This window comes from Larus michahellis, chromosome 7 (assembly GCF_964199755.1).
Source record: "Larus michahellis chromosome 7, bLarMic1.1, whole genome shotgun sequence".
In the NCBI taxonomy this organism is placed as follows: Eukaryota; Metazoa; Chordata; class Aves; order Charadriiformes; family Laridae; genus Larus; species Larus michahellis.
This window is the reverse complement of record NC_133902.1, coordinates 29,419,843-29,434,741: the sequence shown is the minus strand read 5'-3', so window position 1 is coordinate 29,434,741 and position 14,899 is coordinate 29,419,843. Positions and strand designations below refer to the sequence as shown.

The 14,899-nt window shown below is 39.8% G+C and overlaps 1 protein-coding gene across 1 annotated transcript; it reads left to right on the top strand.

The window, feature by feature from the left end:
* Positions 1 to 302: 302 nt before the first annotated feature.
* Positions 303 to 14,502, top strand: CPO (carboxypeptidase O). Its single transcript, XM_074595717.1, has 11 exons — positions 303 to 382; positions 3,618 to 3,693; positions 4,114 to 4,238; positions 6,748 to 6,862; positions 7,902 to 8,003; positions 8,745 to 8,849; positions 9,450 to 9,560; positions 10,729 to 10,819; positions 11,404 to 11,606; positions 12,943 to 13,027; positions 14,234 to 14,502. Exons 1-11 carry the CDS (start codon positions 303 to 305, stop codon positions 14,500 to 14,502), a joined length of 1,362 nt encoding a protein of 453 aa, XP_074451818.1.
* Positions 14,503 to 14,899: the final 397 nt, after the last annotated feature.

Genomic DNA, 14,899 nt, shown 5'->3' with positions numbered 1-14,899 from the left:
AACTTTTTCACATAACTTTTTCAAAGATTTGAAGGTGTCATACAGAAAAATCTTCGTAGGAGTGCTTCAGTGAGAATGTTGCTATTTGTATGTGTTTGTGTTTTGGGGTGTGGAACAGAGAGCTTGGAGAATTAAGAAAAAGTAGAACTATTTAAAAGTGAAGTTAATGATTCAACAAGGGCAGGTTCCCTTCTAGGATAAGTCTGGTTATATATTATAATTGTACAAATAAAGCGTTCATTCCAGGTCTATCCTCCTCCTCTCTAGTCCTGCACTGTCAGGGCTGTGTTCTTTGCACAAAGATGTGGCTTTTTCTTGGGATCATCTTTTCTCTGGGGATGCTGATTCCTGGAAACCTCAGCTTGAAATTGCAATATGATGGGTGAGTGTGAATGGAGTATCATGAAGAATTGTGCATGCAGTGAAATTCCCAGGAACTGTGTAAGAATAATAATAACAATTATGAACCGAAAACCTGGAGATAGGGTTACTAAGCTGTAAGCTTTGTAAGATTTCGAAAGAAAATTTAAAGACAGGAAATGAAGAAAGAGTGAACCAAATCCGAGCCAGCAAAGATATGGCTGCAGCCATAGGAGACACAGAATGCCCCTCAAACGGACCTCAGGATGCTCTGCTTCCATTAGCTGAAATTCGTTTGTCTTAGCCTCTTTCATAATGAACTTTGAAATCAGATGCTGTAGGAATAAAATGCCTTTCCTGAGTATAAAGCAGGGGGATGACTGTGCAAAATTACATCCATCAATAAAAGACAGCTGAGGTTATGTGGAAAAGATGGTGTCTCAAAAAGCAACTCGGATACTGAACCCCTGTTGGAAATCAGTAGAAATAACAAAAAAAAAGCTAGTGAAGTTGGTCCAGAAAATCCTCACCCCAAAGTGTTCAGAGAATGAGATTATCACATTTTTTCTTACTGTTTTTGAAAAGTATGAAATGTCTAGTTTTGCTGTTTTCTCCATTCTCAGTTCTGCTTCATAAGAAACTGAGTGATATAAAATTATGCTGTTTGCCTATCTAAATTATTTTGTTTCCTTCAATCTCAACTTTACAAGGAATGGTAAGTCATTCTGCCTTTACAGCAGCTGCGATTTGCAGGAGGGGCACAAATATAGTGTGGAGGCCAGCCATCCACATATAACTTTATATATGGAATTTTCTAAAGTAAACAAAGAAAGTAGCCCAGTGCTGAATGCCTCTGGACTAATTATATCCCCAGAATATAGTTTTAAAACAGAGAGAAGACAAAGCAATACCTACCGCAAGCAAGTTCCTTCATAGTATACCTGTTCAACAACTCTCCTGGCAAAGCCCCTGGAAGAGCATACAGAGTCACCACTTCTCTCTTTAAAATGTGTTATTTCACTTGGATAATAGTTAGTCTTTAGATTTGTATCCCGGACTCAGTCAGAGCCTGTCAGTTTCACTGGATAGAATTCAACAGGCCCTTGGAAATGTAGCGTTCGTTTTTCTTTCTAATTGCTGTCCAGGACCGAACCTGTCGAGTACGCGCACGGGATTTAAAAACACACTGAATAGAATGGTCAGTGTGACTTTGGGTGGGCAGCACCTGCACAAAGATGAAATGACTAGTAAAGCCCATGATCATTGTTATTTGCTCTGTTCAACAACTTAGATGAAATTTCCGATCTATGAGCATTCAAAGAAACACAGCTTGTGCTGAGAAAAGTCCTTTAATTTGGTAAGAAAGCTTAACTGTAGCATTTTAAAAACTGTTGTTCTCACATGGTTACATGGGCTGACTTTGCACTTCTCTACTGAGAATCCTAGTCCATAATCATAAATGAGCGTGTGCTTTCTAATCTTAGTTTACTATTAAAAATGATTTGTCTCCACACTGGCTATTGTAAAAGGTTTATCAGTAAATAAGAGCTGGCCATCTGGCAGCAATCTGACTGTCTGGCATTTCTTTCATTTGGTGTAATTAAGACATAATGTCAATGAGGATAGAAAGATATTACAGGATATTGTTTCCCTTCCTGATAGACAAAGAGCAAAGCAAGCCCAGGCATTTAGAGAGAATAAACTCTGAACTGCAGCTGAGATGTTTATTCTCCCAGCAAAGATGTTTATCCTGCATCTACAAGGTTCTATTACAAAGATATCATGGCTGTTGCAGCAAATTGTTAGCAATGCAAATGTAATCATTTTGCCCCATAGATAACGGTGCTATATGCTAACAGCATCTCCTGAACTAGTAGTAAACAGCCCATTTTAACTATCAAGTTCTACATTTCTCTATCAGCAAAGGTGATACTTTCAAGAGAGATGTAAAAAGCCCCAAATCCCCCTATTTTTCACTGCATAATATGAATGAACAGTGAATTCTATTTGCATGTATATTAAGTTGATAATTGTACATTTGTGTATGGAAGCACAAATGATAGCAGTTACAATTCAGATGATGAGAGCATATTATATTGATGACCATAATGATTCACCATACAAGACTTTTGCGACAAGAATTTCTGTTACAAAAGCGTTAAAATGTAAAATGTTCTTTTTTTGTACTTATCCTGTAAAGGCTCCAAGGCTCATTGAAGTCATTAAAGGAGATTGTAAAGCAGTGGTTATTGGTTACTAACAAATACGAGTATTTCTCAGGTTCCCCCTTCTATCACATGAGTAGTGGATAACTGCTATCTCACCTCTGAGTAATGTAATGTAGTCATCAAAATCCACTCCTCTTTATGAAACCCTTTCATTAGAGATGTCACACTTGCTATGAATTCTGGAAAATTGATTTGAACGAACACTGAAAAAGAATTAGAAAAATAATTACAGACAGGTTTTTTAATAGAACATACAGATTTGCTTTTTCTGCATTTCCAAACATTCTAATTTGTTCTTTGTAAACTTTCAATATTTTTTTTCAGATTAAGTCTGCTGTAGATGAAAGTGTCATGGGTCCTCATGAAGATATATACTCAGACACTGGATCTGTGTGTATTTTCTAGAAATAAAAAAAATCATAGATCCTGTAGTAGAAATTTTTGTTTCCTACAAATTGATTAAGAATATGCAGTTCTGGAGACCACGCTATTCATATTTGTGGAATAAATTGGCTCTTCTCGTGGCAAGTAGTTTGTGGACATCTCAAGCTCTTAGCAATGTTCATTTATCATGACTATCTAATGTTTTTGCATGCTCAAGTAGATCAGCGAAGCAACAAGTCTATCTAGAATAACTGAATAATTCCTGAACAGGAGGAAAAGAAAGTGACATCTTATCAAATAAATAGTTTATTATATATTACTGATGATCTTGTTTTGGCCCTGGTCCCACAAAGGCAGAAACGCACACCAGGGCTCATGCAAGCAGTTGAGTTCAGTGAAGCCAGTATGGGGAATAAAGAACAGCCACCGGCAAGGAAGCAAAGTTAACCTAATGTTCTAGCAACAGAAAACCCACATCACTTACTTCTACATGCAGCTAAACCATTCCAGAAATTCATCACTCAGATATGCTTTTGTTTGAACAGCACTCAGTTACATGCTGTGTCTTCCTTTTACATAACAAAATATCTCCTTTTGACTTTAACAGACATTAAAACTGATCCTGTTTCTCTGCTGAATTTCCAGGGATCAGGTTTTTCATATTGTGCCAGAAACATTTCAGCAAGTCCAGCATCTTCAGCAGCTTTGCAGCACTTTACTGGTGAGTAAGGATAACCATGTGTGCCCAAAAAGCGGAGTAGGGTCTTGAGCTGTAAAACAGATTTGCATGCAAATTTGGACAGGAATGAAGGTTAAAGTAAACTTGAAAAAGCTTTACCTAACTTTTTTTTTCTTAGTGTAAGGTGGAATTGCCCTTCCATTACCTGAAGGAATTTATGGGAAGAAGTTAGTTTCCTTGCATGGCTCTGTGAGGGTGCTGCTCCTTACCAGTGGTGCCCGAGTCAATGGAAACACTAAGCCTGTGTTGCATGCTCTATGAACAGATGGCTGGAGAATAGTTATAGAGAGAATTTGAAGGAAAACTTCTTTCAGTTATTGATATGCAGCTACTCTTTCTTAAATATATTTTCTCATTCTGAAAACAGAGCTTGATTTGTGCATTTCTTTCTTCTCTGCACAGCTGGATTTGTGGATGCCCCAGCTGCCTGAAGACATCAGGACTGGAGAAGACCTGCACATAAGGGTCCCAGCCCCTCTGGTGCAGGCAGTGAAAGATAGCTTAGATCATCATATGATCTCTTACAAGTACGACCTCTGATTTCCTGATGGGAAAGACTGGTTCTAAAAATTTTTGCAATCACAAAAGGACCTAGCCGTTTCCAATGAACAGTCAGCAAGTACTGACGATAGGTCCCAATCTTTGTCCAAAGTGCCTCCAACTTACCTTGACCTGTCCAATGCACAGATACTATATATACCTTTGAGTTTTAAAGGCACTTCCCCCTGTGCCCTGTTTATTCACCTTCCAGCTATCCTGGACTGTGAATTTGGAGCTGGGATCTGAGACAGCCCAGTTTCTCTTGTTTCTTGCCATTGCCTTCTCAGCAGTAGAGGACGGTACTCAGAATTATGACACAGTTTTTTATTTTAAAGTCAGGAAGCCAAGCTTGGTATAACCATTACTTATAGGAACATGCTTTGCTCTTGGAAAGTATGGATACTTCAACACAGGGTCCTCCCTATTTTGGAAAGCCCAAAGGTTTAACCAGTATCACTGCAGAGAAGCAGTTTCTGTAGCTCTCCTTTTCCCTTCCCTGTCTTTTGTTGCTCCTCTGTTTTGGAGAAGAGCCCTTTCAAAGTGAGTATCCAGACAGCTTCTTCAGAGCTGCAGTTTCCTACCCCAGTCCCAGCCCCTGCCAGGCTGGTGAGAATTTCCTGGCACCATCCATTCAGGACATCCCAGCCTGGGACAAAGGGCCCGGTGGCAGGAGCACCCAATTGGGAGCCACGAGCTGCAAATGGCCCATGATGCTTTTACACACCTACCCAGCCACACATCTTCACTAACTGCCATGCTTCTACTTCCAACCAGAAGATCTAATCCAAAGAATGTTTATAAAGACAAATGGGATTAAATAAAATTCCCACAGTCCCACTCCCATTTGGAACTGACTCTTTCATGTAACCAGTAGCCAGCTGTATTTCATATAAACAATCCTGTAGTCATTCAGGGCTGGCAACAAACAGCCAATGGACACACACTGACATTTACCAATCAAAGATAAGTTAAAGGATAATGGGTGCCACTTCAAAACCGTTTAGAGTTAAAGCTGATCTTGACTTCCTGCATCTTACCTGACAAATTCTTTTTAGTAAGCATGATGCCCTGACAACCAGAGATGGAGAGAGACGAGGTAGGAGCCAGTATGAACGATCTAGCATCAGGTTCAGGTATTCATAACTTAGACCACATTCCAGAAGATATTTAACCTCTTATTTATATCAAGGCTCTTCATTTTCTAATGGTTTCAACTGATTCTATTGGACATTTAAAGACTAAACTGAAGGTAGCTTAATCTTTTTTTTCTTTCTTTCTTTTTTCTCCTTGGATTGGGGCCAGAACTGTATCCACCTTGTGTAGGGTCCTAAAGAAAGAGGTGGGTAATTTAATAGTCAAGCTGAAATTTTGGCTTTGTATCGCAAAAGGGTTGAGATGTGTATGGCAATGTTAGAGTTAAATTTCCTATAACAGATTCAAAGCAGGAACCACCTTTTAGAAGGCAGTTGACATGCAAGGAAGGTAACATGACAGTTAGGTATATAATGATAGAGACATAAATGACAAATTATAATCAGGACATCAATATTCTGACTGTGTCAGACTCCAGGATTTCAATTCTCCAGAGCTCTGATAAGGCATTTTGCATGTGCAGCTTCAGTTCATGGGAATTTGCACCGCCTAAATTTTAGTTTGAAGTTCAGATGTGAATAAACATCAAAGTTCAGAGTGAAAGTCAGCTGTAACTACTCTTGAAAGTTTCTTATGTGCAGTTTCCAGAAATGCCTATCAGTGCTACTGTCAGCAGAATAGTCTATTAGCCCTTACAGTGTTTGAAATAAACAATGTTTAATCTACCTTTGCAACTGTATTACCACAAGCATTTACAAGAAGCACAGATTTGTAACAGTGTTAGAAGGGCTGATTGCAGTGTGAAAGCACAGTGTATAATCCAAAATCCTCTGAAGCCATGGAAAAGGTCTTATTGACTCCCTTGATTGTGGAATCACACTTGTGCTATACTAATTTATGAACTAATTTGTAACTAAAAAGCAAGAAGAGCATTATGAAGGAAAGAGGCACTTTTGTTCTGACTTTTGAAAATTGCAACGAATACTTCTGTGAAGTCTTTGCAAATGAAAAATGTCTCCATAAAACACAATGAAACACTAATCTTATTTTTTTTCTCTCTTCCCAAAAGGTGATATTTTACAGTTTTGCCCAGAAGTAGAAGCGGTGAAAAAAAGAAAGCTATTGAACATTTTTTGGTAGAAAATTGTCAATCTGTAAAAAAAAAAAAAATCTGGTAAAATCATTACTTTATTGTAAAAACCCAGTGAAAATCTCAGTATTTTGAAATTTCTCTTACATGAAAGTAACCACTATGCTGATGGTGATGAATTTGCCAGGCAGTTCACAACAGAAGGGGCTAAATCCTTTAATTTGTTGATGTAAGCAATGTACCCGCCATGATAGTTCTGCAGTAATTTTTATGGATTCTTTTCTTTTCTATCTCCCTCTTTCCTTGCCCCTCAGAGTCCTCGTACCTGACCTGCAGAAACTTGTGGATCAGAGCATGCCGAAGGAGAGGAGCAGCCACAGGCAGGTGCCAGAAGGTTATATCTACACCCAATATCATCCCATGGAAGAGGTAGAGGAACACAAGTCTGCTTGCTTTCTTTGTTGCTGCTATTTTGTAAATACCACAGCAAGCAATGCTGTGCTTGCAGAAAGCTCCGCAGAAAGCTCTTTCTGGCTTTCTTCTTTGCAGAGTCAGTCCTTACTATTTGACTAGAATCTTGGCCTGGTTGAGTTGGACATGAATTTGCCGTTGGTTTTGATTAAATCCTCAATTCCTCCCTGACCAAAATCTAAATGCTCTGCATGAAGCAGCCATATTGTTTTGCAAATAACATTCTGGGGTTCAGTTGCTTGGTTTACTACCTTTCTACCCTGTTATGCTTTATCATTATCTCTAGCATTTATTCATTTAAGCCCCAATACATTTGATGCTGAGCCAAATGTGAAGTGCAATGACTATTGCAGTATCTGGAATCTCAGTGAGGAAGAAGAGGTGAACTGTGGGAGATCTGTAGAAAGATGTAATTTAAGGAGAAGTTTTTGACACTTTAGGAGAGAATAATGTCACGACGGCGGGTAGCGAAGACTTCTTGGTGCTATATTTCACAGACCAATGGGTAAGCAGAGCATGGTGGTATTTTTCCTCCTAGCCACATAGTAAGAGTGAGAGAGCAGAGTCAATCCTCACATAAACGTTGTTTGAGCTACCCATTGGGGATGACTGCTGCTAAACTCAGGTGTGAAAAATCAGTACTGATAGGGAAGAGACTCTATTACTGTTTTGAAGATTTGATGGTGTGGTTCCACATCTGGTGAAGTCAACAGAAAGATGCCCAAAAGGACAGGCATGTTGAATGAGATCCAGGACAGAGTACCAGTGTTGTATTGCAGTGATGTTATATTTTAATACCCAGTGAGATATGACCATGCATTTGCTCAGAGGCAAGTGAAAGGCTTTCCGTGAGTGTTAAGTGATATCACAAATTGAAATGAGCTCTGAGGAAAACGTTGCTTGTCTAAGCAAAAGAAAATGCTTTAATCTGGAAATGGAGGTGGGAAAGAGAAGGAAAGTCCCACTTTGGACCAAGAATTCTCTGTGACTATTTCAGATTTATCAATGGATGACTCAGATCCAGAAGAACAACAGTGAGCTGGTGACTCAGCACTACCTGGGGAAGACAATTGAGAATCGAGAAATGTATTATCTGCAGGTATGGAAGGAACTTTCTTAAAATGAATAAAAGCTATCTTCACAAAAAAGTACACAGGAGAAGACAGGGTTCAGATCCTTCCTAAGACAGTGCTCATCCCAATTCACTGAAATAACAGGAGATGGTTTTCTCCTCTACACAACAGTAAGATTTGTCAACTTTCATATACACTATCACCATAACCTTGCTATTATGCAGTGAAAACAACAAATTTAACTGAAGTCTTGTTTAGAAATACTAATCAAGCTGAAACTAACTTGGCAACAGCTGTGTGCGAGGATAAAGAGTTTTGTTTTGTTGGTTTTATTACTTTTTACAGCATATAGCCTTTCTGCTAGGAGAATTCCATGACATTTTTTATCAGACACTCTAGTAAAAACCATAGCTTTATTAATTGGTTTAGTTATTGTCTAATCTGTTCCTGTCACCGAGTAAAATTAGATTCCCTGCCTTTTTGTGCTTCCCCATCAAAAAAAAAAAAGAATCCCAAAGTAAGAACATAAATGAAAAATAAAGCGGTTTATTGACAGTCCTGCTCAACAAACACTTTAAAACTTGTGCCCTGAAATACTACAGAGATGGGTTTATTAGGAAGGAGAGCTTGTCGTAATGATGTCTGTAATAATGATAATCTCAGATGGCTCAATGGCATATCAAGGCACATCCTTTTCTTTCTGTGTTACACTAGGCTGTTTTATCGTAATGTAAGTTTTCCAAATGATCATTCTTACACTCTCTCAGATCAGTCAACCATCAGATAAAACCAAGAAGATCATTTGGATGGACTGTGGGATTCATGCCAGAGAATGGATCTCTCCAGCCTTCTGCCAGTGGTTTGTGAAAGAAGTGAGTCCTCACTTTTCCACTTAGATAATTAAAAAAACATATCACTTTGGATACTTCTCTGTCATTGTACCAAGAATTATGCTTTTTCTGTTAAAAATGTTTCTGTTATGATTTTCAAAATTAGTACATAGTACAAATACCCGTGGAAACCTAAGTGCAAATCACAGTTTGAGGTGAATATTTGTTAGCTCATTGTTTCCTCCACCTGAACTGATTCCAAAGACACCGAACTTGATAGCAATCTCTCCATTTCCCATGGTGGCTTTTGGATCAAGCCTCTCTGCATCACAAACCCACAGTCCCCCTGGAATAAAGCAACCCTAAGATATGGTATAGCAACATTCCACATGTACTGAAAGTACCTGGCGCACAGTTACGCTATCACGCAGCTTTCATGCCTGCAAGACCATATCCATATGACTATACAATGTCACCTTGTAAATGGCAAAAGGTAGATATCTCCACATATCTGGGGATTGCATAGATCTTGGATAACATGGTGATACTCAGTAGTGATTCCCTGATGATAGTTCTAAACTAGCTCTTTCCAGTGATTACAACTAGATTCTCTGCTCGGTCCTCTGTATTTTTTCTTTTCAGATTCTTCAAAATTACAAATCTGACCCAAAGATAAGCAGATTTCTACAGAATTTGGACCTCTACGTCTTGCCAGTCCTTAATATTGATGGCTACATCTATTCTTGGGAAAAAGTAAGTAGTGAAAATCCAGGAATTATATTGAAAGTTCGATGTGCACAGTATGTTTTGTTAATTTTAGATACAATCACAGAAATTATATTTAAACAGAGAACAGTGACAGAATCATTACTCACACAAATCCTCTCATGGCAGAGCAGTTCTGTTTCTTCTGGTAAATCAGCAGTCACTTGAGATTACAGGGCTAAAAATTCCTAGTAACGTCATGAGCCTGGGGAAGAGAGGACAAAACCACAGTATCAATTGGTTTTGTATTTCTGGGGATGGATTTACTTTCCTCATAACAGCTCAAGGCTTGGTTGATGGAGTTAAGTATGTCTGGAGGAGACAGTCATTCTTCGCAAGAGATGTCAACTAGTAGATGGGTGTAAGCACCTTTGCAGCATGGGACAGAAGGGGAATTGATCAAATATTGGGCAATTTGGTTTTGCAATAGGTGTGCCCTCCCAAATAATCTTCCTTTTCTGATATGGAGGATAATGCAAAATGTTGGTCTTCAGCTACTCTCATCATGCTTCCAGCCCAGACAAAACACCCTTTAATGCAGGACCTCAGCATGGCCCAAGAGGCTCAGCCTACCACCATGTGGATCCTGCTGTCTCACAGCTTGCTCCCTGGCAGGTTTGGGGCATACCACACATTGCACTTGGATGCATGTGTAATTCAGCCAGGAAGCTCATACAGGCAGTGCGGTGAGGTCTGCAGAGAACCAAGTGTAGCAATAAGAATAGTAGGGAACCAAGAAGCAGCAGCAAGATTAACTAACAAAAAAAACATTAATCTTCTTTAATTTGAAACAAACATAAGTTCAGGTGTTGTCTCTTGGACACAGAGGTACCCCTCACAATGCCAAGTCTTTCTTAGGAGTGCAACACTGCATGGGAGCAGTTGAGTGCTACGGAAAAAGCAAACTTTTTTTTTTAAAGCTCAGTAGGCTCATTTCAAGGTGCACAGAGGCTTGTGTAATACGACAGCCTGGCTGTAGTAGATAAAATGTTCTGTCACTAGGCTTTATCACCCTTGCACACAGAGTTGCACTCTTACAATGCAAGAGTTACTCAGAATGCAGAGGTCTAAAGTAAAGGAGTCTTTACACCATATTATTACGAGGCCCTATGGATCATTGAGTTGTTATTATGTAACTGCAGTTACTTTTGCTTAGGATCGTCTGTGGAGGAAAAACCGTTCTCCACATATGAATGGCACCTGCTACGGGACAGATCTCAACCGAAACTTCAATTCCTCCTGGGGCAGTAAGTTCCAAGTATTTCAGATCAGCAACGCAAATGTAAAGCAAGAGTAATAACTAGTCTCTGAAGTAAGATGAGGTCTTATAAGAAAGGAATACTCATCTTGTTGTCATCAAGACATAAGTAAAAATAAAAACCTGGTTTGTAAAAATATTAAGTCATTGGCTCTCAACTGGCATTTAATTTTGTGAGCAGAAAATTGCTGCTTATATAACTATACCTCTAATTCACTGCCGGAGCAAGCATCAGTTCTAGGCAGCAATGTTAGGAGTTAGTCACTTAACAGCCAGCAGTTGGGTATGCCATGAATTTCAAGGACCCTCTACAGCTTCCCTGGCAGGTGGTACATTGTGGTGGTGTCAGAGTGTTTTCATTGCAGCCAGCCTTTAAATATGCATTAAATATTTCAGTGTTGTAGCAAATTTTAGTTTCTACCAATAGAGTGAAATGTTAAAGTCGCACTGAGCTGTCTAGTCTTCCTGTCCACATAAACACACACCTTTACACTCCCAGGTAAACTTCCCTGTTCCCTCTGAAATGGCATTTATATGTATCTCCTTTGATTCACTTTTTGTATTCCTTTCCAGGTGTTGGTGTTTCTTATAACTGCAGCAGTGAAATCTTCTGTGGATCTGGACCAGAATCAGAGCCTGAGACAAGGGCCGTGGCTCAGTTTATCGAAAGGAAGAAGAGTGACATTTTGTGCTATTTAACAATTCACTCCTACGGACAGTACATCCTCACTCCATATGGTTCCACAACTAAACCTCCAAGTAACAGTGAAGAACTGGTAGGGCAAAACATTCATCTTCTACACTTGTAGAGAACAAGTACAGGCAGTATACTGCATGTGGCACAACTCTAGTTGCCCTCTTGCCTTTCCTTCAGAGGAGCTGGGCTTATTCAGGGACTTGCCTTGGAGTTACTGCCGCTCCTCACATTTCCCACACAGTGAGGACAGGCTATGGGCTGACATTGGTTCCCCTCCCCGGCTTAGTCACAAAAATTAGAACCATGCTGTGCAGAGTTTAATATTTGCATTAGCTCTGTGTACTCTCTGGGTTTACAACTCCTCTCATGTCTATCTAATAATATATCAGAACTCTTGGCTTCTATCTAACACTGCTTTCCTCTCCTCTAAACAGAACCTCTGGTGACAGTGATTTAGTGTTTCTATGGAGGAAAGGGGAAGTAACAAGGAAAAGAAGTAGAAAGTAACTTTTCTTTAAAGAAAGCTTTCTCTGAGGCAGGTCTCCAGGGCTTCAGCTGCTCATTTCCCTAATGTAGGGCTGTGGTCTCTTCATCTTTCTTGGTTGCCTGTTGTATGTGCAGTATCAGCAAGATCTCCTTGCCGCAGAATTAATCCTAATCCTTCGTTTTAAATCAGGAAAATTGAATTATTACAGATAGGGTTACTGCAATGCAAGGTAAGTGGAGAAGAGCGCCAAGTTCTTGCTGCATACAAGAATGCATTTGCACTTTAGGATGCCAGCACACTATACACACATGGCTGTCACGATTGTATCCAGAAAGGGTATTCCAAATGCCTTCACTAGGAGAATGGGAGAAACGTAGGCATCTGCTTCTTGGTTACTTATTCCCTCAGCTTCTCAGTTCTCTAATTTGAGTTCATTAATATATGCACTTATGAACATTTCAGTAGCTGGAGCACTAGTCAAGAGCATGAGGGACTTGGGTTTGAACTTCATATGAGTCATTTAGTCTGTCTATGGCTCAGTTTCTAAAGATGGTGGGATACAGAGTCTATGGCAATATAACAAATTTAAGGGATCAGTCACTGCTGTAGTCAGCACCAGTGTGCTATACGGCATAGACTCTAACTCTCCAAAACACAGCCCTCTAGCTTTACAACAAAGTAAACACTTTCGCTAGCTAATAGCAGAGTTATTTTCAAAATTTTAATATAATTTTCATTAAAAAATCAAGAACAGTCTGCTCACATGTTTGTAATGGGTTTCTCTAAAGTCCTGAATTTATAATATCAAAACTTAAAGCTGATCATATGTAAATGTAAAGCTGAAAGAGACAAAAATTTTGGCCCACTCAAAATAATTGCCAAATGTACTGGTACTGACGACAATCCTGTTCCTATTTTGGACTTACAGATGCATGTTGCAGAGAAAGCAGCTGCTGCCCTGATGGGAAAGTATGGGACCAGTTATAAAGTAGGATCAACCTCTTTAATTTTATGTAAGTTTCTTTACATTTCCCTTTGATTGCTCTGTATTTCAAAGAAGAGAGTCGTTGTGTCACAGGCATCAGTAAGTACGGTTTTGATGAGTTTCCTCTTTGAGTACTATTAAATGGACTGGTTCGGTGGAACATCTAAGCAGCAGTCATTTGAATACAAGATAACACTGTACTTTATAAAGCTGACTGCAGGAAGGAAGGAAGCATTGATCAGAAGCTAGTTCCTACATGAATTCCTCACAGATACATCACAGGGGACAGGAGATTGGTGATACATCATCCTGACCCTGCTGAAGTCAGCAGCAAAACTCCTATTTGTCTTCACTGGAGTCAAGCAAAAATTAAAACCCCAATCAGGTCTATAGTTACTATACCAGACATTATCACATGGCAGCTGCTTGCAGTTCTGCGTGAAATATGTCGGTTTCAGCCTTGTTCCTAATGGACTGGATACCCACATCATGAACACACCATCACAGCCGATACTAGTTGATGGCCTTTACATATAGGACTAGAGGGCCCTAGAGACTTCCTGGTAAACCAAATCTTTTCCCAGTAAGCAATAAGTCATGCTAGTCACTGAGAAGAGTAAGTAGTTGGCTCTAGTACCCATGCGGTTTTGCATATTCACAGCATCTGTGCCAGTCCCTGAGTCACACGAGTCACCTACTGTGTGAGCAACGTGGTGTAAGTATAAGGTAACTTGCCTACGTCTAGCAGTGCATTTTGCCAAGGTTTGTACTTATACTGAATAGGTAATAAAAAAGATCCATGAGGCAGATGAACAGGGAGTAGCCAGAAAACTTTCAGACTTGACCAAAATTATGCTTAAAAACAAATATACAAAGAAATTTCAGGCAGTGTCAATGTAGGTAATGACATACCAAAACAGACAAATGGCCAATCCATCTTGTACTCCAAACTAATCACAGTAAATTGTTAAAAACACAGAATTCCTGGAACTCATATCCTGTTATTGTACAATACCACCTTATGGAGGATTGTTTCACTCAGGAAACTCCATGGAAGACTTTTAGTATAATTAAGAATTGTAGCACCTAGAAACTCTGCTTTCCATGTCACAGTGATATACGGTTACTGCTTAGTTCAGGGATTCGGGTATAATCTTTCATTAACTATAGCAAGAAGTATTTTCAAAGAACTGTGCTTAGTACATATGTCTCCCCTCTATTTTTAAATTCACAGACAGTAACTCAGGCTCCTCACGGGACTGGGCTCACATGATTGGCATTCCTTTCTCCTACACATTTGAACTGCGAGACAATGGTACTCATGGATTTGTTCTACCTGTTGACCAGATCCAGCCCACATGTGAGGAGACTATGCTGGCTGTGACAACTATCATAGACTATGTTGATCAGAAGTACTTCCCTGGTGGGGCTGTGATGCTGACCTCTGGCAGCTTGGGCCTGAGCCTTTGCCTGAGTGTTGTACTTACATGGACTGTTTCTTAAAAACGGCTTAGAGAACCCAGCAAGAGACTCCCATGCAAAGTATAATGTCGCTTTGAAAAGACAAAATTCCATGAACAGAGGAACTAAATGTCAAGTATTTCAATAAAGGCTCATCCCGCAAAATCCAAGCACCCACTTGTGTTTTTGATAGCTGTGTTTTAGGGAAGGAGAAAAGGATGAAGAGCTGTGGCAATTTCCCAAGCTTCCCTTGCTGTACTCAAGAAGCCAGCTTGAGTACACACGGGGACAGAATACTGTTACTCCCTGGTTCTTGAGCACATTTTCAGTGCTCACCTGGGCCTACGCAGCCCTTCTGTTGGCCACAGTCCTGCCTTGTCACAATTCTCCCCACTGCCTGACCCCACCGACTGCTGGGTCTTGCTGGCATTAGCAGGAT

Coding starts and splice junctions, on each gene's coding strand:
- CPO (XM_074595717.1), top strand. CDS start 303: ATGTGGCTTTTTCTTGGGATCATCTTTTCTCTGGGGATGCTGATTCCT. Junction 3,694..4,113: donor AGCTTTGCAGCACTTTACTG/GTGAGTAAGGAT, acceptor TTCTCTGCACAG/CTGGATTTGTGGATGCCCCA. Junction 9,561..10,728: donor ACATCTATTCTTGGGAAAAA/GTAAGTAGTGAA, acceptor ACTTTTGCTTAG/GATCGTCTGTGGAGGAAAAA.